The sequence below is a fragment of the Hydra vulgaris genome, chromosome 14 (assembly GCF_038396675.1).
Source record: "Hydra vulgaris chromosome 14, alternate assembly HydraT2T_AEP".
In the NCBI taxonomy this organism is placed as follows: domain Eukaryota; kingdom Metazoa; phylum Cnidaria; class Hydrozoa; order Anthoathecata; family Hydridae; genus Hydra; species Hydra vulgaris.
Window position 1 is genome coordinate 22,410,583 of NC_088933.1, and position 25,212 is coordinate 22,435,794.

The following is a 25,212-nucleotide window of genomic DNA, read 5'->3' on the forward strand; positions in this document are numbered from 1 at the left end:
ATTTTAGATTTTTAATGTAATTAATTTTTATTGTTTAAGTAATAACATATCTTTTGAATGATTACATTGGTCAACAACAAAAAATTTTGGAAGCCAGTTACTGTTCTTTTTTAATTTTTGGGTGCTGATTCCAAAAAAACCATCAGAATTTTTCTCTCAGGTTAGGTTTCTCTGATATCCATTCCACTTTTTTTCACATTTAAACACATTTTCAATAATAGGAAATCTAGAAAATGACCCCTGGATCTTACAGATATACAGTTTCCCTGTAATTCTGATGAATATATTCTTTACCCAAAAATTATATCTTAAAAATAAAATTTATCTTAATCCAAACTAAAGCTAATAAAACAAACATATTCTAAGATAATTTTATGGTTGGAGCAAAAAATACAACCAACTAAAAATACGATGTTGAAAAAAAAACCAATTATGATGTTGCATACATATGCAAGATAAATGTATATATGTCATTTGTTTTAAATTTCATATTATTTGTATTAATTATATATACGCTGTATTTATTGCACTAATCTTTTTCAAACAGTGTTTGGTATTGAATAAATATAGTAATTCAAAATATCTTGAGTGCACTTGAAATGGTATAGCTTAGAAATCTTTGAAAAAAATTTTGAAAATCTGCAAAGAAGTACTTTGAATCATTTCAAAGTAAACAAACAATTGTTATTAGTTTGTTATTATTGTTATATAATAATTCACCATGAGCTCCAGAAAATGTGTAAACAACCAAGACTTGTTCTGCTACATTTGTGGACTTTTTACTCCTGTAGGACATTGCAAAACAATGACACCTTTGATAAAGACTGCATATTTTCATTATTTTAAATGCCCCATTGGTGATCAGGACAAAAAATGGGCCCAACATACTTGCTGTAGTAACTGTTCTTTGGTGCTGGCATTTTGGTTTAATGGTAGGAAAAAGCATCTGACATGATGTACCTATGGTATGGGGTGAACAACAAAATCATGTGAATGACTGCTATTTTTGCATGAGCAAAGTTACTGGACTGAGCTTTAAAACAAGAAGGAAAACAGATTATCCCACTGTAGCATCTGCTATAAAACCAGTTCCGCATAGTTCCAAGTTGCAGGTCCCATGCCACCCGTAAACAAGTAAATTTTAGCACCTGTGTCATTCTTCTGAATGACACAGAGTTTCCTAATAAACTAAAAGTGTACTAAGTAGGGCTCATGGTAAACAAAACTACAATAATAGGATCTTAAAATTTAAAACTATTATTTTAAAATTTTTTTAAAATAATAGTTTAATAATCTGAATTGTTTAATAATCTTTCACCAATTCAGATTATTAAACTATTATTTTAATTCACCAAGTATTAAAATTATAAAATGGATAGTTTGTTAGAATAAAAATGTATAAAAACATAACTTATTTTTGCTTCTATTATATATCTTAACCAATACATATGGGGCATTCAGCCTTAAATAGTATCATATGAAGTGTCAGGAATCTAGATACAGAAATACATACAATCTAGATATAGAAATACATACTTGATACAGAAAAACTACTTTATTTTCAGAAACAGCACCCAAAACTTAGTTATTATCACTTACAGCAAGTAAAGATACCGGGCAATTTTTTTTTTGTAAACCAGTGTTATTGATACCCAAACAATTGCAATACATAAATAAAAATTGACATTGCCAGGAATTCCTTAAGTATTATGAACTAGTTAAATAAAGGCTATGCATGTTTAAGAACAAAATCATTCGATACTTTGTAAAATATACTTTATAAGTATTTTGTCTCAATAAGTATGTCTATATGTGTTACATAATGTGTTTATAATTTATACATGTTTATATTGTGTTGTTTCCATGTTTTAAAAGTGATGTTAAGTGACAATGTGTAAAGCAAAATATTTATTCTTGCCAATCAAGCAGCGTTGTGGAGTTACTTAGCAGCATTTAGTGTCAAATCGTGTTTTAGACATTTTGAAACTAAGACTAAGTATTAATTTCGTGATAATTAGTATCCAAATACTAATATTAGAATTTGTCAAGTTACCTTTTCCCTTTTTTTGTGATTAAGTTAAATGTTCTTTTTTTTTTTTAATTACATATTTTAGTTTCTGTCAAGGAAATAAATGTTTTTTGTATTTTAATTAAAAATACAACTTTACATATATTAAATTTTTATAATACTTTTCGTTTATCAAGTTTGAGATATTTAACAATATCATGACGAACTAGTTTAAAATTATTATCAGAAACCATTTGTTAATGAATTATTATTGTTATACTATAATAATTCTCACTACACTATTTTTACAAATCTGATTTTTATCACACTTTGATGTTTATAATTATCTTAAACTAGAATGATTTTATATTTTTTTATAAATTCAAACATAATTATATATATATATATTTTTTTTAATTACTAGTGCTTTATTAGATGGCATGTTGTTGAAACAAGGTTTTAGTTTAGTAAATTAGAATAAAATACTTGTAAAGAATATTTTACAAAGCAAAGAATTAAATGACCTTGTTCTTAAACATGCATAGCCTTTTCTAGTTCATCTTACTCAAGGAATATGATGTGAAATTAACTGTGTTACCCATAAGTTAGCAGTTATAGAGAAACTGGAATTCTACATTATTTAATTAATAATACATTTATTTACTTTTAACACTATTTTTTAACATTTTTAACCTTTATTTTACATTTAATTGTGATATATGTATTTTGTATATTCATGTTGTTTTTGTCATAGTCATTAATATAAATAATTTTTGTTAAACTCATAATAGTTTGTTGTCTTTTTCCCAATGGTTTTATTAACTCCTCATATCTGTCTGTTAATCTGTATGTTAACATCAAATCTTGCAATCAATTTTTGAGTTACTTCCTGATGATAAATTTTCTTCAAATTTTGCATACATACTCTTGCTTGATGACAATACAATATTCAATAATTAGTTTTGCAATAAGTCAATTAATTTAGTTAATTTTATTTAAGTTTATTTTTTATATGGGAAGAAGAAAAAGAATTTTAAAAATAAGTATATTATTTGTTCCTATTTATACACATGTTTAGCTTATTTGGACAAGGCATTGACTTCGTAAACGGAATGTCTGTGGTTTAAGACCCACCTCTTCCTGAATTTTTATTTTGTTTATTTACACGCGCATACATACTATTTATACCAAATGTTAATAAAATAAAATAGTAATATTAGAAAAAATTGATTGCAAAATTTGTGTTTTAATAACATGTAAAAGCATTGGGTTTTAAAAATTCGTTTTTTAATTTTACTTGTTTAATTTTTAACATAGTGCTTTGAAAAAAATGTCTACTTCTCTCTAATGAAGATTTATTAAGGAGGGGAAGTACTAATGGAACCCTCTGTTTATTATAAGTTCTTAGTGTTTCTTGATACCTGAATTGATAATGACCATGTATAAGAAATGCTTAATGAGTCGATTGCTAATTTATAATTTAATCATTTAGTTTGCTCTTCAAGTTCAAATATTTTTATAAGTAAAGTGTTACTAAATTGTGGAGTTACTTGGCAGCAGTTAGTGCCAAGGGATGTTTCTGATGTAGAGCTAGGTTGTGTTGTCTAGCATTTTTTATCTATAATGGAAACACATCTGTTAATATTTAACATAACATGTTTACTTACAAGCATCTTATGCTGTGTGTTATTGCTGTGATGTTTTGTGCTGATAGACAGTTTGGTTTACCTTCCAATTGGTGTCTATCATTTAAAAAGATTATTAGCCAGTTTCATTATTGGAACCTGCAATAATACTTTTTGCAAAAAATACAACTATCAAGCAATAAATATTGTTTTTTTAAACTTTGTCTTCGGGATTAGAAAAATTTGCTTTTTTTGTGTATTTTAAACATGAAAAGTTTAGTTTGTATCCAAAGTTGATGAACATTCACAAAACCTTTTTCAATATGTTATTAAACAAACTTTAAGCATAATTTTTGTTAGTGGAATTCCAGTTGTTGTTATAGATTTTTCTGACAGATTTTAAACAACTTTGAAAATATAAGTAATTAATAATTACCAAAAGAATATTACAATTATAGTTTTTAATGTGCAGAACTAGATTGTTAAATTCACTAAAAATGACTTGTGGTGTGTGTAGAGCTAAGCTTAAATATTAGCTGGTTATTTTCTTCTTTTTTTTTTTAATTATTCTTTATTTTCTACACTAAAATTTAATGTAAAATAAAACTTTTAATTTAAAATGATCATTATTTTTCATTTCTTTTTTTTTTAAGGTATTGGCTTTAATTGAATCTACTTAAAAAATGAATCACGATATTTTTTAGATATTTTAAACCAGGGTAAGGAATATTTGTTGATAAATTTTCATTTTACTATCACATCAAGAATCAAAATAGTTGGTAAAGCAGAGCACAAAGAATTCTTATCCTTCAGCTACAGAATATCATCCTTCTTCTTTTAACCAAATTTGTTCAACACCTTAATGACTTCATAAAAAATTAACACAAACTAAAAGTAATTAAAAACGCTTTAAAAACTCAACTCACAAAAGAATTATATTTGTGAAGAAAATTTTTTCAAACAAAAACACGTCATCTTTTTTGAAACAAAAAATTTAAGTCTCATAACTTTTATCTATGAAGGAGATGACTATGATGTTTTGATGTTTTTACGTGATGATTTAGTTTTTCATTTAACACTTTTGAGGAAAGAATAAAATTATTTTTTTAAAGTACTATTTTACATATAGTAGAAATATTTTACATTTCTTCAAAATTGATACAAGGGGGTTCTCAGTAAGGTCTAAAATTTAAAATAATTTGTAAATTAGGAATGTTTTCTTTGTCTTTTTGTATTTCCTATTATATTGAGTATCACAACAATGTCATCAACATATGCATTATTTTTCATGCCTTTTATTGATGCCAAAAAAAAAACGCTAGGAATCCTAATGTCTTTTTATTTGATTAGTTTTATTTCATCAATATTTCTCACAATTTTGGAATATTGGTGTTGCAATTATGTCACCCTTACTTGTTATCTACAACTGCAGTTTATCAGTGTGATGAAATAAATAGAGGCTAGTTAACATGCTGGTCTACTTCATGAAAAATATTGGTCTTTGAAGCAACAATCAAAAGAACTACAAGTCTTGAGCTATTATTCAATTCTCTTAAAAAAATTCTCCCAACAAGTATCAATTCAAATCAAGAATTTTCAGCTGCTTGACTATTTATTACAAAAAATTTAATCTAGAATGAGCGATGACCTGATGAACTATTAAATCGTGGCAATTTGTCATATTTTTAGACAAAGAGCAATTTAAGCATGTATATAAATAATTATGTATATAAATACATACATGTTACCACACAAGCATTGCTCTACATTAAGTTATATTATACCCTATGGTTTGCAAAAAACTGAATACCAACAATAACAACAAAAAAAAGTTTGAATATTTACCACTAAAAAATAATTTAAAACAAATTTTAAATTTCTTTAGTCACTTATCCTGACCTGATAATTTTTTTAATGGATGCCAACCAAAAAAAAGGAGTGGTTACGTGATAAAAGACTTTTTGCTTAGACTTGATAAAATGTCAATATCTCATTAAAACTTTATTTCCTGTTAGGTTGACTTATATTCATAACTTTTTTGGACTCACCCTAAAATCACACTACCTATCATGTAAAAGTCTGCAAACTTGGTGTTGGTTTTTCTGTCAATTTTATTCTAAATGTTTGCATGTTTGTTGATTTGCCAAACCCTATTTTAAAATTTTTGTGCTAACCTGATGCTGATTTTGAATTGTTTTACTACAACCCTAAAGCTGACTGGGATTCTTTTATGATCTTGGGCTGATGTCTTTTATCTTTCCGTTGATAAATAGATAGGTATGGAAGTATTTATTCCTTCTTGTTGGTTTTCACCTTCTTGTGCAGCTGCCATATCTAATCATAATTATTTTTTTATCTTTTACTCTCTTGAAAACAAACACCTTTTCATTAAATTTTAGTCAAATATTCCATTTCTAATTCATAGGTCCAAGAAACATTCCTCTCATTGTCTTATAAAAGTGTTCTCCAGAAGTGTTCTCCAGAAGTGTTCTACAGAACTCTCTTCAATTCTCACTATTAATTAAGTGCTGAATCTTATTTCCCTGACTGCTGGAAAATACCACCTGTAGTTCCAATTTTAAAAACTTTAGAGTACATTCTGATCCCTTTAACTAACCAGTCTTCTCTCTACTATAAGTAACGACTTTGAGACTTGAATCATCAAATTTCTAACATCTTGAGTCTAATAGCTTTCTCTTAATCTCATTTAATTCAGTATGAATAGTAACTAGTATGAATAGAAATAAACAATAATAAGCTTTTAGAACAAACATATTAAACAACAAATTAAAAAATTTTCAATTTTAGAGGACAATTATTAAAAATTTGTATTCTGGCCTGATTCTTAAAGAAAGTCGCTCTAATGCCTGAACTCATATAAATCATATAAGTCCAAAGCCATTACAGGTGAGGAGGCTGCTATTTTTATTTACCTCTCTCTAAGCTCTAACCTCCTAAACAAAAACCAAATAAGGTCACTGCAAGAAAAAAAAGTCACTAACTATATAAAAAAAAAAACACTGTTTTTTAACAAAAAAATAGTGTATTTTTAAAATTTTTTTGATATAACGTTTGTCGATGTTTTTTATAAGACAATTATTGTTTGTGAAAGTTTTATAAAATTTTTTATGTAACTTTATATAATCAAATTCAGATTAAAATACTTAAACTTTAAAAACTTGCTCTTTTTAATTTGTGTACTTTTATTAGTTGTAGCTGTTGCATCATAATCTTTCATTTATGATTAAAATTTTAAATTAACTAATATAAAAAAAAAATCAATTCCATTAGTCCTTTGTTTACAAATGGACAAATAAGAAATGATTAATAGCATATATAAAGAATTAAACATAATATTTCTGTCTGTATGTCGTATTTAATAAAGATTTATATAAAAATACATAAATATAAAGTAATACATATTATACAGTCTTCTCCATTTAGCCAGCGCTTTTGTGCTCAAGTCTTTTCACGCTCCTCCGCATGCATGCAAAAACTTTGGCAAGGGTGTAAAAAAGCGCTTGCCAAAAAACTAAAAGCATTTAGTTTACAATTGCAACAAAACTTTTTTGTTCATTTGCACAACTTTTATGAAAAATGGCTTTTTTTACCAGTTTTTTTTTTAAAATTATTTCTAGTATTTATTCAAAGCATTTTCATCTAGTATTTATTCAAATTATTTTTTTTGCTAATTTTATTATAATTTAAATATCAGAAGAAAAAAAAATTTTTTAATTGCGCAGGCTAACTAAATAATGATCATCCTGTCAGCATTTTTTTGTGCGCTGGCATTAAATTTGAAACGGAGAAGATTATATACACATTATGCCTATTTATGTAAAATTACATAAAAAACATATATAAAGAGAAGATAACGTAAAAAAAAACTTTATTGTGTCATAGATTTCAATATTGATTTTTATCATGGGCATCAAAACAAGCAAACCATTCTAAATTAATAGATATAAACAGGGCTGTATAAGCGGTGTGCGTATTAGTGTTAAATATACCAATTATTTATTTTTTAGGCCCAATACAGACCTGACATTAATTATTTTATGAATAAATGAAATGCATGATATGGAACTTAGATAAATCATCAATAAAACCTATTATTTATAAACTTTTAATTTTATACATTTTTTTTCTTTTTTTGTGGTTGTATAACCATAAATGGCAAAAAAACTCTACAATCAATACAGTTTCCAATTTTCTTATTTAACAGTTGACTTGCTAATTGCTCTAAATGAAAGATTCTATTGTGCATTAGGTGGGGGTGACAAAGCAAGAGCTATTGATACATTTGGCGTATCTGGGAAAATTTCTTGGATTATCATATCATTTCTTTCTAACCACAGTATTAAAGTTACTTCCAAAGGCCAACACTCTTCTTCATTTTCAACAACTTCTGGGGTACCTCAAGGTACTATCCTTGGTTCTGTTTTAATTCTTATAACATTAATGATCTTTCTGACAACCTCCATCTAAAGTGACTATACTTGCTGATGACTACACTTTATATTAACATTTGACAATTAAATGAGTGAAATTAAATTAACATTTTTAACTTAACATTTGACAACAAAATGAGTGAAATTAAATTGACATTTTTAAATTAACAGGACTTAACAGATATTTGATATTTAAATTTTGAGATTTGACTTTTAAATTAACAGGACTTTACAGATAGTTGATAACATAATTGTAATAATTTCTGAAGTAATTTATCCTGTATAAATATTTGTCAAATAATAAAATAAATATATATACATACTCTTTTTAGACAGCCAATCTTGAATCTATAACAGATTGGGGCTTGCAGTAGTTTGTGAATTTTAGCTCTAACAAAACTCAGTTATTTACTGCAAACAACTATCACAATACTGTTGACATTTTTATATTAATAAATGACAACCCACTCACTAAAACCTTTTCTTTACGCCTTCTTGGATTATCATTTCCTACTGACCTCTCATGGAAACCATATGTACAATTGACTGATAAACTAGAATCTGGCAAGGTTTATGGTGCTCATCATTTCACCAAGGTTTATGGTGCTCACTATTTTCTTACTCCTGATTCTATTCTCTAACTCTACATATTTCTTTGCATGGAGTAGTGTTGCATAATTGGGCTGGTTCTTCTAATGATGCTTCTTCTCTTCTAGGTCCAAAAACACATTGTAAATGTAGTTGGACCTGTCTATCTGCTAAACTTGAGCTTCTTTTCCATTGTCGTAAAGTTGCATCTCTTTCTCTTTTCTACAAATACTATCATATTCGCTACTCAAAGGAGCCATTATCTCTTGTTCCATCAACTAAAACTCATTCTCTCTTGACTCATTATTCAGCAAAGTCTTATTTGTTATCTGTCTCTTCATGCTCTAAAAACTTTTATTCATCTATTTTTTCCTTGTACTTCAAGCTTTTGGAACTCTCTCCCATCTTCATGTTTTCCTGATTCTTACAACCTTCAACTTTTCAAGTCTTCTGTCAACTGTTTCTTTGCTCTACAACTCTATTCTTTGTTTTTTAGTAACTTGCAGCCTTGTTGAGGTGAATTAGATTTAAAAAAAACACAAGATCAGCATAATTATAGTTTTATAATTATAATTAATGTAACTTGATACAAATATAATAAACTTTATATTTATAATTATTAGCATATAATCAATTACAAAAATTAGATAAATATGAAGATGCCATTTCTTGAAGAAAATTATTTGGGAAAACACAAGTTTTTTATGCAAAAAATATTTGCAATACTACATTTCTTGTATTTCAAAACTAGGTTGAAGAAACTTTTTTAATTCTTCAACACAAACGCAATCTGTTGTGTTAATGAAAAAAATTAAGTAAGTTTGGAAAAGATCAAAGATCTAACTATTAAATATGTCAACCAAAATCGATATGTCAAAGATTGGATGTCAGAGATGTCAAACAAAAATTGTAGCAAAGTAGGTAATTTGTGAAAACCAATAAGTTTTCAGGACCTTTCTACTTTTTACCTTTTTACTTTCTACCTTTTAATATGTGTTGAAACAAAAAAATTTGAATTGAACAGTTCGCTTTTTTAATTACTTCATTTTATTTGTTGAATAATTTGATTCATAAACTTTTTTATTATTTTTTGTTATCATTTTATTTTACTTTGTTATTATTATCATTTTTGTTTTTTGTTACACTTTTAATTATAAAAAATCGAACTGGAAGAAAAAGGTTTTAAAAAATCTTTCCATGAAGGATGTGTTGATGTTTGCATTTAGGATAAGTAATTTTAAATAAAATCTAAAATTAAACATTGTGCTCCTCAGGTTTGGAATATAAACCAGCAGCGCATAATCATGCTTTCAAATAGAATATTTTAGATTAGAGTAAAAGTGGGTCAAGTTTTTTTTATTTTAAGTTACATTTTCAGAAAAGATGTTTTTTTTAAATTGATTTATTAGGAAACATTCACTCTACAAAAATATACTAACATTAATAAATTTTCAAGTTACAACCATTTAAAGTTAAAAATATATATACCTAATTATACAATGACTTGAATACAATAAATTCAATTGTCTGTTATACAATTTAAGTGTATAACAAACTCAAGCATGTTTTATAACATGGTTTTTCCATTTTCAAATTCATTGTATCATATTTAGTTTTTTTAAACACATACTATAAGTTATAAACATGTTAGTGTGTGTAAAATGATTAATTTAGATATAAATAATTTTTCTATTAATAAGAATACAATTTAATTTTTATAAGCTACAGTTTATGACAAATATACCTGAAAAAGTTATTTAATTTTGCATTTAATATTTGTTAAGAATTTTTCTGAAAGATATATATGATTAGATTTTACAACTTTAATGATTAGAATGTATATCTATAGGTTATTAATTATTTATATTTATATTATTTATATTATATATATATTATTATAATTATTTTAACTATTCATTTTTAGTGTTCAACACACATAAACATAAGGGAGAAAAATGGCTGTTCATTTTGAGACACAACAAAATTTTGTTATTAATAATATAAATCATAAAAAATCATGTAAAAATGATGATACCTGTTTTGTAATCATATGGTGATGATTAAGAATTTTTATATGATGAAAACTTGATCTTGGATCTAGCCCATAGATACTACGAAAGTCTGACTGATGAAATCCTTTCCACCGAGTCTTTCCTATTACCTCAAGCATGATATAGCGAATAGGAGTAATATCATCATTGACAGGCGAATTACTTTTTCCAAAGAGAATCCTTTGTCGTAGTTGTTGACAAATAACCATGATCAAATCATCTCCCCATCTTGATATTTATATTAAAAAAGTATATAACTTATATTTAAAAATACACTCATGAGAAAAGTTTAAAAAAATTTTTAGACAAAAAAAACAAAGCTGTTTTAAGCAAGGTTGAGAATGATAATAAAAAAGTTAGATAAAAACATGACAGCAAAATTTTGACTTAACTTTGTATCACTATTGCAACATTGATGCAAGATTGAGCAAAGTATTTCTAACATTGCTGTTGAAAAAGCAGGACTTTTGGCTTACTTAACAACGTCAAACATTCAACAAAATTTAGAATAATGAATATTTAAAAAATTTTAAATAACAGTATAACTTAATAAAACTATATTAAAAAATACAGGGTGCAACATTATAATCTAGGCAATGTTTTTTTGTATACCGTATTTTTTTTAATAATCCAAATTTGTTCTTATTTGAGATAAAAATGTAAAAAAAATTTTATAAGCAATCTTGTTATGCTGCAACTCAAAACTGAAGAAAGCATACAGCTTGTAAAATGTATTTGAAAAAGACTGTGACAAAAGTAATTTATGAATAGCAAAAATTAAAAGGTAGATACTTTGCTCCTAATAGAAACACAGTGATAACTGTTCAAAAATTTGAAATAACTGGTTCAGTGCTCAATTTAAAGATATAATTTGTCCACATTCAGTTCGCTCAGCAGCAAATATGGACGAAACTCCATGAAAGTTGGTTAGAAGTAAAACATTGCAACTTAGCTTACCTAGACTTCAAATAAGACAGAATTTGAAACAGGACTTGAGTTTGTTCATTTAACTCAAGGACTTCTTGAAACAAACCATCAAAATCATCAGATATTCAGTTATTAGGTTCTTGAGCAACTGGAATTTGACTGAATGTGACGAAGCTCATTTTTATCTTAATGGCTACATGAGTAAGCAAAATTGTCATAATTAGACATCTGACAAGCTACAAGAAATAAAGGAACGCCCTCTTTATCCAAAATGAGTAAGGTCTTGTGTGGTTTCTCAGGAAAAAAATGCTCCATACTTTGTTAAAAATGATGCCAGACAAACAGTTTTAAAGAATGGTGATTGCTATTGACATATGCTGGGAAACTTTTTATGGCCTATTTTCCATGATATGGATCTCAAAAACAACTTTTTTAACAGAATGGTGCCACGTACCACACAGCTTAGGAAACAATGGCTTTATTGAGACCTAAGTTTCTGGGTCAAATTATTTCACATAATCGTGATGTTAATTAGTCACCAAGATCTTACCTCTTTAGACTATTTCCTTTGGGGTTTTGTTAAGCAAAATGCCTATGATGATGCTTTAAAAACAATTAAGGAACTCAAGCTTAAGAATTAGGTTGGTAATGAAATACAATCAGCTTTATGTAAAATTGTGATCAAAAATTTTTTCAAAAGAATAAAAGTGAGTAAAAAAAGCCCAAGAAGGCCATTTGCCTGATATCATTTTTAAAATACAATGGCATATGGTTAACTTTAAATAAGAAATAAAAAAATGCAAACAAAACTAAATTTTTGATTTTTCTAATAAAGTAAACATTGTCTGAGTTATAATGGCACACTATTATGTCTAATTATAAAATACCTTTTTTCAGCATCTTCTAAGGACATAGAATCTTTTACTATATCAGGCTTTACATCTACACGATAGCTGAATGTCTGAGAATAGCCTATATGATCATCAGTAACTATCCAAAACTCAGAAGTAAGACTTAAACGTAGAGCCTAAAAAATTATATAACATAAACTTAGTACTGTATGGGTAATATTTTTTTAGTACAAACTTTAAAAAACATTTTTCTGGTTTTGGTAAATATGATAATAATGTATTTGAAATGTATCATAAATTTGATTATTTTATGTAAATACTAGACACTAGATAATCATGGTCTTGTATTTCAATACTAAGATGAACAGTTTTGTATCAAGTGATATCGCTTATATACTAATGTCGATATTATCAGTTCAATACTACACTATACCAATTATAAAAATTTACATGGTATAGAATCAAGGCTCAAATCAAGTGGTCCCAATTTGCAATATGTGGAAATATTTCTGGTCATTTAAAACTCAGTTAATTAAAAAACGTGGACACTGTTTAATGAAAAATTTAATTTATCTTATTGCAAAAATTAATGAAAAAACTAAACAATAAATTTATTACTATAAAAATAATAACAGTTAAAGTGTTTAAACACTAGGTAATTTAACCATTATAAATAAATAAAAAAAATTATAAATAAATAAAAAAAGTTAAGAAAAAAAATAATAATTACTAAAGATCTGAAATATTTGCGCAACCTTCGGAATTAACATTCAGCAATGCCGACCTAGCTGCTAGATGTGTTTAGGTCAGCAAAAAATTGCTGATCTCTTTTCTATGTTTTATGGTGAAACCTTTGTACCGAGATTTTTTTGTCGACCTCTAACAGATTAAGGTCGGCAAAATATTGCCGACCTCATTTTTCCTAATTCCAAGGGTTGTTTGTTTGCTAATTTAAATATCTACCAATAAAATATTATACTAAAGGTATTTGCGTATTGTATGAAACATTAAAATCAATTTTTATTTAGGGGGAAACTTTGAGGAATTATTATTTTAGAAATTTAAATGTTTTAAATAAGAAATTAACTAATTGATAGTAAAAATAATAAAAAAGATATATTTTAAAATAAGTTATAAGAGTTTTTATTTTTAAAAATTATTTTTTATATACTTTTAAAATCCTCTATCTTTAATTTTATATAAATAGTAGCATTTGAGAGTTACCAGCATTTAATTGATTTTTATATTTGATTTATAAGATAATATTGAATAAGATTTAAATAAGATATATAAATATTTTATATCTTATTTTGTAATTTCTTTTATTTAAAATATTAGATCACCGCTGAATTACTTTAGACTATTGTGATTTGTGGTTGTTTTCTTAATACTACATCGTACTGCATGCTTTGTTTTTCTAGTTATATTTGATGAATGATAAAATAAATTAAAATACTAATGTTTAAATGATAATTTATAATAATAATAATGAAAATAATAATAATAAAAATAATAGTATTAATATGGTTTTATAATGTGATTTTATATCATAATTTCAAGATCAATATTTTATTGAATAACAACTATTGACTTTAAATACAAAAACAAAGTTTATGGTTTTTAAAAAATTTAAAATTTAAAGGCCAGAAGCATTCAGATATCATAATTCACAATCACTTTATTCAAGCCTTGAGAACTGTGGAATTATCTTATTTGATAAGGAAAAAAAAGTGAAAATGTGAATTTTTGAATTTATCATGAACAAAATACAAGATTGTTTTTTGGAGGTTTAGTTAATATTGTTTTAACCATCTAGAAGACTTCTAGAAAACTATTTTCCATTTGTTGATTTTGTTGGTATTTAAGGAGTTTCTATTGAAAATGTTGACAATGATAAGTCTCCTTTATGTTCTATATAACTTTCACTTTTTTTATTCCATGAGCCATTTTTTGACATAATTTTTAAGTGCATAATAGTCCTGCATAATAAAAACAAATTTATCTGCCTTGTCACCAAAGAGATTGTATCTACAATCAGCTATGACAAGGCCAGAAGCAGCAAAAGTATAAGGATTGATGATTAACCTTTAGACTCCGCTTAATTTTTTAGGTTTGATCACTCAGCATGCAGTTTTTTTTAGTTAAAGTTGTAGGTATATTAAAAATAAAACTTTGTTACGTTATCATAGTGTCTGAACCTTGAAGCAAAGTTTTTTTGAATGGCAAATGAGTAACACATCGCTCAATAAGTCCGTAGGATGACATATAGATGGCAACACAAATACCGAATCCGTATTGTTTTTAGAAAGTACCAACCTTCAAACGATATCTGTCAAAGTTTCATGACAATCGGACCATTATTTACCAAGTTAGTGTGTGAACGATTGAATCAACATTTGTGAATTGAAAAAAATGGAAAAATCAGAATTTCGTGTGCTCATTAAGCATTGCTTTTTGATGGGAAAAAACACGGTGCAGACCAAACAATGGCTTGATAAGTGTTATTCGGACTCCTCTCCATCGAGGCAAATGGTTGAAAAGTGGTTTGCTGACTTTAAACGTGGTCGTGCAAACACCGATGATGCTGAACGCTCCGGTCGCCCAAATTCGGCAGTTACTGAGGAAAACATCAAAAAAATCCATAAAATCGTCTTATCCGACCGCAAATTGAAATTGAAGGAGATTGCCGAGGCCATAAAGATATCAGAAGGCAGTGTGTTTACAATATTACACGAACATTTGGGTATGAGAAAGCTTTGTTCGAAATGGGTGCTGCGTTTGCTAACACCGGACCAAAAACAACAACGAATCGATGATTATGAAGCATGTCTGGCACTATTTCACCGAGATAAAAAGGATTTTTTGCGTCGCTACGTCACAATGGATGAAACATGGATCCACCATTTCACTCCTGAGTCAAATCGACAGTCGGCTGAGTGGACACCAGCGGGTGAAAGCCGACCAAAGCGCCCAAAGGCTCAAACTTCTGCTGGCAAGGTTATGGCCTCCATATTTTGGGATAGCCATGGTATATTGTTCATTGATTATCTTGAGAAAGGTAAAACGATCAACAGCGGATATTACATGGCATTATTGGAACGATTGAAGGCTGTAATTGACGAAAAGCGACCGCACATGAAGAAGAAAGAAATTCTCTTTCATCAAGACAATGCACCGTGTCACAAGTCAATGAAAACAATGGTAAAAATGAATGAATTACACTTCGAATTGTTGCCCCATCCACCATACTCGCCTGATTTGGCCCCCAGCGATTATTGGCTGTTCTCAGATCTCAAAAGGATGCTCCAGGGAAAGAGATTTGGATCGAATGAGGAGGTCATCGCCAAAACTGAAGCATATTTTGAAGGAAAAGATAAATCGTTCTACAAACATGGTATCGAAAAGTTAGAGAAGCGCTGGAATGACTGTATCGCCTTAAAAGGAGACTATGTTGATGAATAAAATCAAATTATGTCAAAATGTTGTTGTTTTATTAGCTATCCTACGGACTTATTGAGCGATGTGTTATATTTAAATAACTTATATAGATTGACACCATACCTATCATAAAATTTATACAGTTTTGGTCTAAAAAACCTTTATTTTTAAAGAAATATTTTACATAGCACTTTTTTCAATAGAGACACTTTTTGAGAAAAAAACATGCGGGTACATGTATGTAATGGGTACATGTAGGTAATGAAATTAAATTTTTTAACATCCCATAGGCATATTTAAATAGAATAAATAAAACATATACAGTGTTGGCCAAAACGATCCGACCACGCATTGTTTATCTATGTATACAGTATGTACATTGTAGTGAAGGTGCTTTCCTCGGAATTTCACCATCACGCTTTGCATGTGTGATTGGCTAGTTATCAGCCAATCAAAACAATTGTACCATTGTTATATATACCATCACATGCTGTGAATTACCATTTGCATTTGACTATGGCGACAACATCACCTGGAAAACATGCCAAAATACAACTTTTGATGGAAGACCAGAAGTCTGAACGTGCGATTGCCACACGCTTACAAATGCACAAGACAACTGTTCACGATGTCATTTAGCACATCAAGTCAACAGGCACCAGCGCTGCAGGAAGATCCAGTGGCAGACCAAAACTGACGCTATGATCCACCCTGCAGCCATGAAGGACCCACTGCCATCATCTTCACAAATTCTCAATGAACTGCCTCCTGATGTGAATGTGACTTCTCGTACCATTTGGCAACATCTTGTGGATGATTTCAGTCTTCAATCCTATCGCGCTGCATTAAAACCACGACTATCTCAGAAAAATATTCGTTACCGCCTCAAATTTTGTAAAGCACATAAAAATTGGACCGTGGCAATGTGGCGACGTGTCATGTTCTCAGACGAATTGCAGGTAAAAAAATTTGCTACGCATAAAGTGAATGTTCGACGGCCACCAAACACACGCAACGATGCCGGTTATGTTGCTCCAGCGGTAAAACATTGCCCTGCAATTATGATTTGGGGAGCAATTACTGCCAGAGGTCGAGTGGAAATCCATCTCATGCCGCCAGGTGAAACTATCAAAGATCCTCAAGACATGGTTTCAAGAGAATTCCATCAATGTTCATGCTCCGTGGCCTGGTTCGTCACCGGATTTAAACCCAATTGAAAATTGCTGGGTAAAATTGAAAGCAGAAGTGGCAAAAGCAAACTCGACGTCAGCGACAACTTTGAAGGAGGCTATACTGGAGGCGTGGTCCCATAAAATAACGCCTGATTACTGTGACTCTCTTGCTGCCTCTATGTCTCGAAGAATAGAAGCTGTCCTCAAAGCTGGAGGAAGACATTCGAGGTACTAGAAACTTTTTTCTGATGTGAACTACTTGTTGGTTTCTTCGAAAGTATGTCATTGACTTTTGTGAATGTTGTTTGTTGCGTTTAATTCAATCATATTATCATTAAATTGAAGTGGCATAGCACTATTACTAATAGCACTTTTATTTCTTTTATATTATAAAAAAATTGTAGTCATTGTTTTAGCAAAACTATGAGTAAATATTTAAGAAAACCAACAAGGTACTTGTTGCTTTGAAAACATATTGACACTAAGAACATGAAAATAAGTTTCTATATAATACTTGTGTTTTACCTTAATTAAATATAGCTTTATTACATGTTCTATAGTACTTTTTACATATAATTATACATAAATAATGTCTATAAAACAAGGTTGATAAGGAAATAACATTTTAGATTTCAAATCATAAGCTTAAGTTACATTTCTAAGATTAGAAAAATAGAACAAAAATATAAATACAATCATAAGAAATCAGTTATTTATGATAAAAATCATTATTCTTACTGGTTTTGAGCTCATCAATAATGTTTTTAACTTAGGATTGTGTCATTCGGCAACCTCAGGAAGTCAAAATGTAACTGGTTTTCAAAGTAAAAATATAAGCAAAGTTTATAATAAAACCTTGTGAAGTTATTGTTTTTCTGGACTGCTGTGGACCATTGGTTTGAAATCGAAAGTCAGAAATGCAATGCAAATTTTATTATTTGAGTTTTAGAGTAAAATGTAAAGGTATGTTTAAAAACCCCAAAAGACGTACTTCGGAACTAGCAAGAACGCCAATAGGCGTACTTCGGAACGTAAGGGTTAATTTACTTTATTTGCTGAATGTTGAACATAACATGAAAGAAGATACCAAAAAAAAATACATTATCATGGGAGATTTAATTAAAATATCATATAAGAAATTAAATTACAGAAGCAACCCCACACAATTAATTGAATTAAAATTGTGATACTTTATAAAACATTAAACAATAAGTATGATGTCATACAATACTATACAATTTCTATTATATGAGTCAATTATATAGTTTTCAGTTGTCATATAAATTTACTATTTCAAATTACTAATTTTTTATAAAAAAAAAAAGGGACACGTTCTCATGAATAACCATGCAGCGATACCAAATGATACAACAGATACCGAAACAATATACCAATATCTTTGATACCAGTATTGCATTATATCAATACTGTAAGGTATTGTATCAATACTAGACAATAACCAAGATTTGATACTGTTTATTGAGTGACTAGTAAAATATTAAAATATTTTTTAAAATCAAAATATAAGTATAATCAAATTACAAAAAAAAAACATAAAAATATAAATTAAAATGATAAAAAAAATAATACAATATTTGTTTGTTTTTTTTAAATAAAAAGTAACTTTTTCCAAAATAACACAAATGTAATATAAACTTTGCATCATTAAAATTACTAAATATAAGGAAATACTTAAATACCATTGTGATAAAAACTTATTTGAGACTGTATGTGAAAAATTATGACTGAGTGCTTGATTTGACATCCATGATGTTAAACAACTATCTTTATGTAAAATATGTTTATGACAAATATGATTTCAAGACTAAAAATTTTTATTTAATTTTGAAGGAATGTAAAACATCCTTATAACTTTTTTACTTAAGAAATAATTTTTTTCTTTGTATTTGTAACTAATAATTCATTACGTAAATAATTCATTACATAAATATCTCTGCTATAGATTAAAATGTGTGAAAACAACGATAAAAATTCATTTTCAATTAAGAAACAGAGAAATGTTTTTGTTTAAGAGAATTCTCTTCACAAATTAAAATTTTTCTTTCTGAATAATTCAATTTTTTTAACTCAATATGACAAAAAGTTCTTTTTGTTTTATTTATGAACATAAATTATGTTTATGAATATCTGCTTAATCTAATATTTTTTATAGTTGCACTGTTTAAAAGATTTTAGACTGCTTATGATTTACTAAGAATCATTACGATCAAACGCAGGTCAACAGCAGGGTGCATTGCAAAGCTCAACAAATGGAAGAGACACTGTCTAAGACATTTGCACTCTGGCCCAGCAAACTTAACACATGAAGAAGATTGAATATATGTACTTTCTAGACTCCATGAAAACTGATCATGTAGCAATACGGCCACACGCTTTATATGGCCATGCATATAATACTTTGTTTAGACAACTTGGTCACAGCTCTTTGCAAGTTTTGATAATTATCACTTTTAAAAAATGCGCTAAATAAACAAAGAAAACTTTAATTAAAATAAACAATCCATAAACTGAAAAGAAAAGAAAAAAAAAAAAATACAAAAATTAAAATCTTAAAGAATGACAAAATAGAAGAAAAACCAGAAAAAATTAAAACATGCTATTTTATGAAAACTTGATTGTTAGCAAATGTTAAAAAAAATTTATCACAGCTCTATCAATTTTCATTATTCCTTCCCATGAATAAGCCAATACAAGGGCAGATCCATAGTGAGAAGGGAATGATAAAAATTGATAGAGCTGTGATACTCAAATACTTTGTTTTGGAATTGTAAAGCCTAAATTCACTCAAATAATTTTAATATATATTTTATTATATTGCTATAAAAAAATAAATAGATAACAATAAAAAAATACACAATAAATATGTAAAATTATTATTCACAACATTTTTAAATTTAACTATCACAAATATCGTTGTACCCTTTTGTGCTTCTTAGAATTTTTTGTTACTGTAATCAACAACACAATTCAACAGCTGTTTGGAATAATCTGGATGAGACATAATCCTTTTAAATCTTTGCCAATGAGGCTTGAAGTTTGAATGGAGTGCCTCTGTTGCTTGCTCACTGTAAATTCCAAGACCAGTTTTATGGTGCTTTAGAAATTGTACAACATGGTAAAAAACAGCATGAACTTTTGGTGTGACAGAAACAGTCGACTTTAGATAATTGCTCTTAAACTCTTGAATCTTTTTCTCAAAATCTGGAGAGAGTGAACATCCAAAACAAGAATTAACAACTTGGAGAAACAAATGTAGAACATGACAAATGGATGATATAGTTTTGCAATCAATTATGATAGTCTGAATTGAGTGTGACAAATATTGGTTCGGAGGGAATTACTTGTGTAGCAATTACTAATGATTATTTAAAGAGAATATTCTAAATGACTGTCCAAAGGAAATTGGTTGTGTCACAATCGTTAGAGTATGGTAAAAAAACAATATATTTTTGCTAATAAATATTTGTAAAGCATCAAAAAAAAATTAAAAAATGCAAAGCTAAATATCTCCCTTGGATTTTAATCCAGGATTTTAAACCTTTAAGCAAGTTTAACATAAGGAATAATAACTATTTAAATGAACCACTCTGTCGAACAAAGTTCAATCAATTCTGTATCACTTATCGTGCAGCTCATCTCTGGAACAAAATTATTTTGCCTAACTTTGGCTTACCCCTAACTTATTCTGTTTTTAAAATTAACTTAAAAGATCTCATTCTCTCTATTGAAAATATCTTAGAATATTTTTAATTTATCTTATGATATATAATAATTTTGAAATGTATGCTCAATCTTTGTTTTATACTTGTTGACAATTTGTTTCTATTTATCTTTCTATTTATTATTTTTATGTTAATTTTTTACGTTCTCTTATTGTAAAAAGGGGTTTTTATAATACTTTACGTACTCTGTTTTGTAAAAGGCTTCTGACGATAAGATCATTTGATCTTTTTTTAGAAGCCTTGTTTGTATTTGAAAAAAAAATGTAATTTATATATATTACATCAAATGTAAACAAAAAAACTTACGAAAAAAATATATATATGTATATATATATATAATATATATATATATTTATATATATATATATATGTATATATATATATATATGTATATATGTATATATATATATATATATATATATATATATATATATATATATATATATATATATATATATATATATATATATATATATATATATATATATATATATATATATGTAATAGTGTTAATAAATAAAAATAGATAATTAAATAAAAAAAATTTTTGTATACCTTTTTTTTTGCAAGAGGTGGGTCTTGTTTTTTTCCATTATAGTCTAAATAATAAAACTGAACATGTTCACATTCAACAAGTTTCTTCCAAATGTATGGTTTCGTCCACTGATCTAAAGGATTATTGATTGGAGGCTGGCGTTCTTTTAAGAGTTTCCATAAGTTCGATAGGCATGATCCTTTAAAATTAATTTAATTTAAAGAATCAATAACAATAATGAAAAATAATAACAATCGCAAAGTCTTATTAGCAGAGTCAAGCTTGTTTTTTATTCTCTCTTATAAAATTTTTAGTTTGATCCCACCACGCAGTGACTTTGTTCAACAAGACTCGTGCTTTTGAATTAAAGAGCTGAGAGAGGATATTAAACACCATTAGAAAAAAGAAATTAATAATAAAACTAAAAATATTCTCGACTGTAGTGGTATAAGGAAGATGAATTTAGTAAAGGTGTGTGTGTGTATATATATATATATATATATATATATATATATATATATATATATATATATATATATATATATATATATTACTAGAGTAAAGAAATATATGAAATAAAATTTTATTAGCATGGAATAAGAGAGCTATTTGATCAGCAACCATGGCTTTAATTTTTGAAAAGCGAAAGACCTAGCAGCCTTACAATAATAAAAAAGAGATGCTAAAGCAGGCTCATATATAAAATGTATTTTTTTATTACTAAAAGAGAAAGAGCATCGCTTAAACATTCAAGTGGAAAATAACAACAGTATTTCATACAACAGTGGATAGATTTATAAAGGTATTTATTGAACATCTTTCAAAGAAATGTCCTTGGAGGATCTTCTTTTAATGATACTTCAAAATTTTCTTCTTTTGCCATTTTTATACTTTTTATGTCTACAATTGGAAGCTTAAAATAAGCTCTTTAAATATAGATGAAGTTAAGGTCTACAGTTGTTAATTTAATTAAAACTGAATGAATATTTTACAACTTTAATTTAACAGCTGAAATGAGTTATCTGTTGAAAACAGTTGAGAAATTCTCTTTTTTTTTAATTTTATTTTATTATAAATTTATTTTACCATGCTAATTAGAGATGAAATAATATTGTCAATTTTGTGTATCAACCATTTAAATGTCTACCCAAAAATAATGATATAATAGAACCTATTAAAACTTATTAACCAGTTTCTACAACTAATCAGCTAATTGAGTGAAAGATTTTAGTAAGTGTGGTATTAGCATACTGTGACAACTGACTTTCATGATTTATTTTAATGCAGCAATCAAGTTCTGCTTTAAAACTGTTAGCTAACTCTGCATTAATCAACTTAGTTGGCAAACTCATCTATAAATTGGCTGATCTGTTGAAGAAAAGTATTTTATGCTGAACTTATTTGTTAAATGACTTCTTTGATGTAATTACAGCCATGACAACTCGTTTTTCTTTTTAATTAAAAAAATTTTATAAAGTGATCTCAATAATTTTTATTCTAAACAAACAATTTTCCCAACATTGATCAATTCAATTTATCAACATTTAACTTCTTTCACTTATGCATGCAAAACCTGATTTTTCCAAACCATGTTTGAAAAGATTACCTTAATGTTTAATTTTTGTTCACTGATATACAAAGGTTATTTTTGTTACTAATTTATAACTATAAATTCAGAAATACTAAATTTTGCAAAAAGACTCTTTGAACATAACTATTGGTAACATGTATTCCACTACTGCCTGCCCCATGTCCTGCTGCCTTGTAGTATTTGCTTTTTAAGACAAAGGCTAGGAGAAATTAAACTCTGATTTGAAATACCCTGGCCTTAACGTTCTTGGTTGAGCAAAAGCTAGATATTTGTTCTCCATACAAATACTTATTTTGGGCATATGCTAACTGCATTCAGCTACTGTCTTCAAGAAAGCATCCTAGGAAAAAACTTTAGGGGTAAGTAAAATAATTCTGTTGACCTGCCTTGCACCCCTTCTTCAATTATTAGGCTGACATAAATAAACCTGTGTTACATTGTTGCTGCCTAGGATAATGAATACTGGATACTTGTGATTGGATCTTCTATACTCATAGCTTTTTCCTTGATAGTGATTACACAACTCCTCCTGCTATCTCCTAATGAGGATACAGCTCTAAAAATCACTTTAATTGTTCTGGAGCCAACTGGTTGTAAGGTTTTTTGAACTCTGTGGTAACTCTCAGAGAGGCTGATTCTATCAACAGCTGTAAAATATTGGAGTATTACCAGTACCATGCTGTGCATTGATGGTGTCCCTAATAATGCCTTTAGTGTACATTGTTAAGGCCACATATGGAGCCCTTAGTTACAACTTTAGGATAATTAGGAGGACTGGTGCAACTGAATAACCTATTACTGGGAGTGTTATGCTCTATCAATGATTGATTCAAGATTTCTTTAACATTACACATGTCTAAAGTACCCACAAAAAAACACATAAAAAACCATCACCACAAGCTGACTGTTTCCATATATCATTTGTAAATACTTGTGATCTTTAAAGCAACTTTTCATCAGTTGGATCTTACCTCTTGCAAAATTTATCAAACTTACTTGCTCTTTGAAACTAATTCAAATTCAGATGTTTCTTCTTCAAATCTTAGTGATGATGGCTATTATCCCTTGATTTGCAAAAACTCTAATAGTCACATACTTGGCGTATACTTATGCATTAATTCACCTACTTTTCAAAAAATCAGGTTTGAATCTTCTGACTATTCCTTTATGCACTACCGCTTAGCACTTATTCACCATTCTCTTTGTTCTTTACCGATCTCCTCCTTCTGAAGACTGCATTCTTTTAGATGAAAGAGTGCAGTCTTTTTAGAGCTTAATTAATTTCTGATGAAATTAACTAAGCTCTATCCTTCTGCCAACATTGTTGCTATTAGTGACTTTAATGCTCATCAAACTGAATGGCTTAGCTCTAACATAACTGACCCTGCAGGCACTAAAACTCATAACTTCTGAACTGCTCAAGCTCTTACTCATTTATTTTTGAGACTCATTTTCATGACAACTTGAACCACTTACCTTCACTTCTTGATTTGTGTCTTGTATCTGACCCCAGTTTGTGTTCCGTTTCTTCTTCTCTATTTTATGTGGTTCCAATCATGCAATGATCACACTAGGATTTTTATCTTGTACTTCTTCAGACCCTATCATAACGCAACTTCAGACTCTATCATCACACAACTACTCTAAAACCAAAGGAATCTTTGGTTTTAGAGTAGTTGTGTGATGAAGATTTTAAAATGTTGCTAATAATATTAGTTAATAATATTAGTTAGTTGTTTGAGGGGTCATAGCAACCTCTAGAGTTTTTAAAAATCAGAACCAAAGATGCCAATAATCATTAGGCAGGAAAACAAGATTCAGTTAAGCACTTGTTAAATAGGGAAGAACAAAAAGAGGTCCGGAAAACACTTTTGTAAGTCTGTGATATCTGATTTTTTTTCTCTTGCTCGTGTTTTTTCCATAACTTGAGAAACAGAAGCAGGAGTGATTAGGATATCTAACTAGGTTATTCTTAACCTTTTACTGCAAAGGCAGGTAGAGTGGCCTTTTGGTTCAAAGGATGAATTAGAGGAAAAGTTCTTTCCAAATAATTCTGCTTTGGAAGAAGTAATAAGAACAGAATTATAAATGGAATGTTAGACTTGCCTTTATTAATGACATTGTTCAAGATTTTCCAAAAGTCTCTAAAACCTAACTTCTGAGATGACATTTCTATATTGATGAATGGCAACTCTGAGTTACGGTAATTTTGCAGTATGATAGATTACTCTA

The 25,212-nt window shown here is 28.2% G+C and overlaps 1 protein-coding gene across 1 annotated transcript in view; it reads right to left on the minus strand.

The window, feature by feature from the left end:
• LOC105845686 (general transcription factor 3C polypeptide 1) overlaps positions 1-25,212 on the minus strand; it is a 141,230-nt gene that overhangs the window by 106,657 nt on the left and 9,361 nt on the right. The window contains exons 2-4 of the mRNA XM_065817745.1: positions 21,410-21,588; positions 12,538-12,677; positions 10,708-10,951 (exon numbers count right to left, since the gene is read on the minus strand). Of these exons, the coding sequence (XP_065673817.1) occupies positions 10,708-10,951; positions 12,538-12,677; positions 21,410-21,588 (563 nt within the window). The remainder of the gene's footprint in view (positions 1-10,707; positions 10,952-12,537; positions 12,678-21,409; positions 21,589-25,212) is intronic.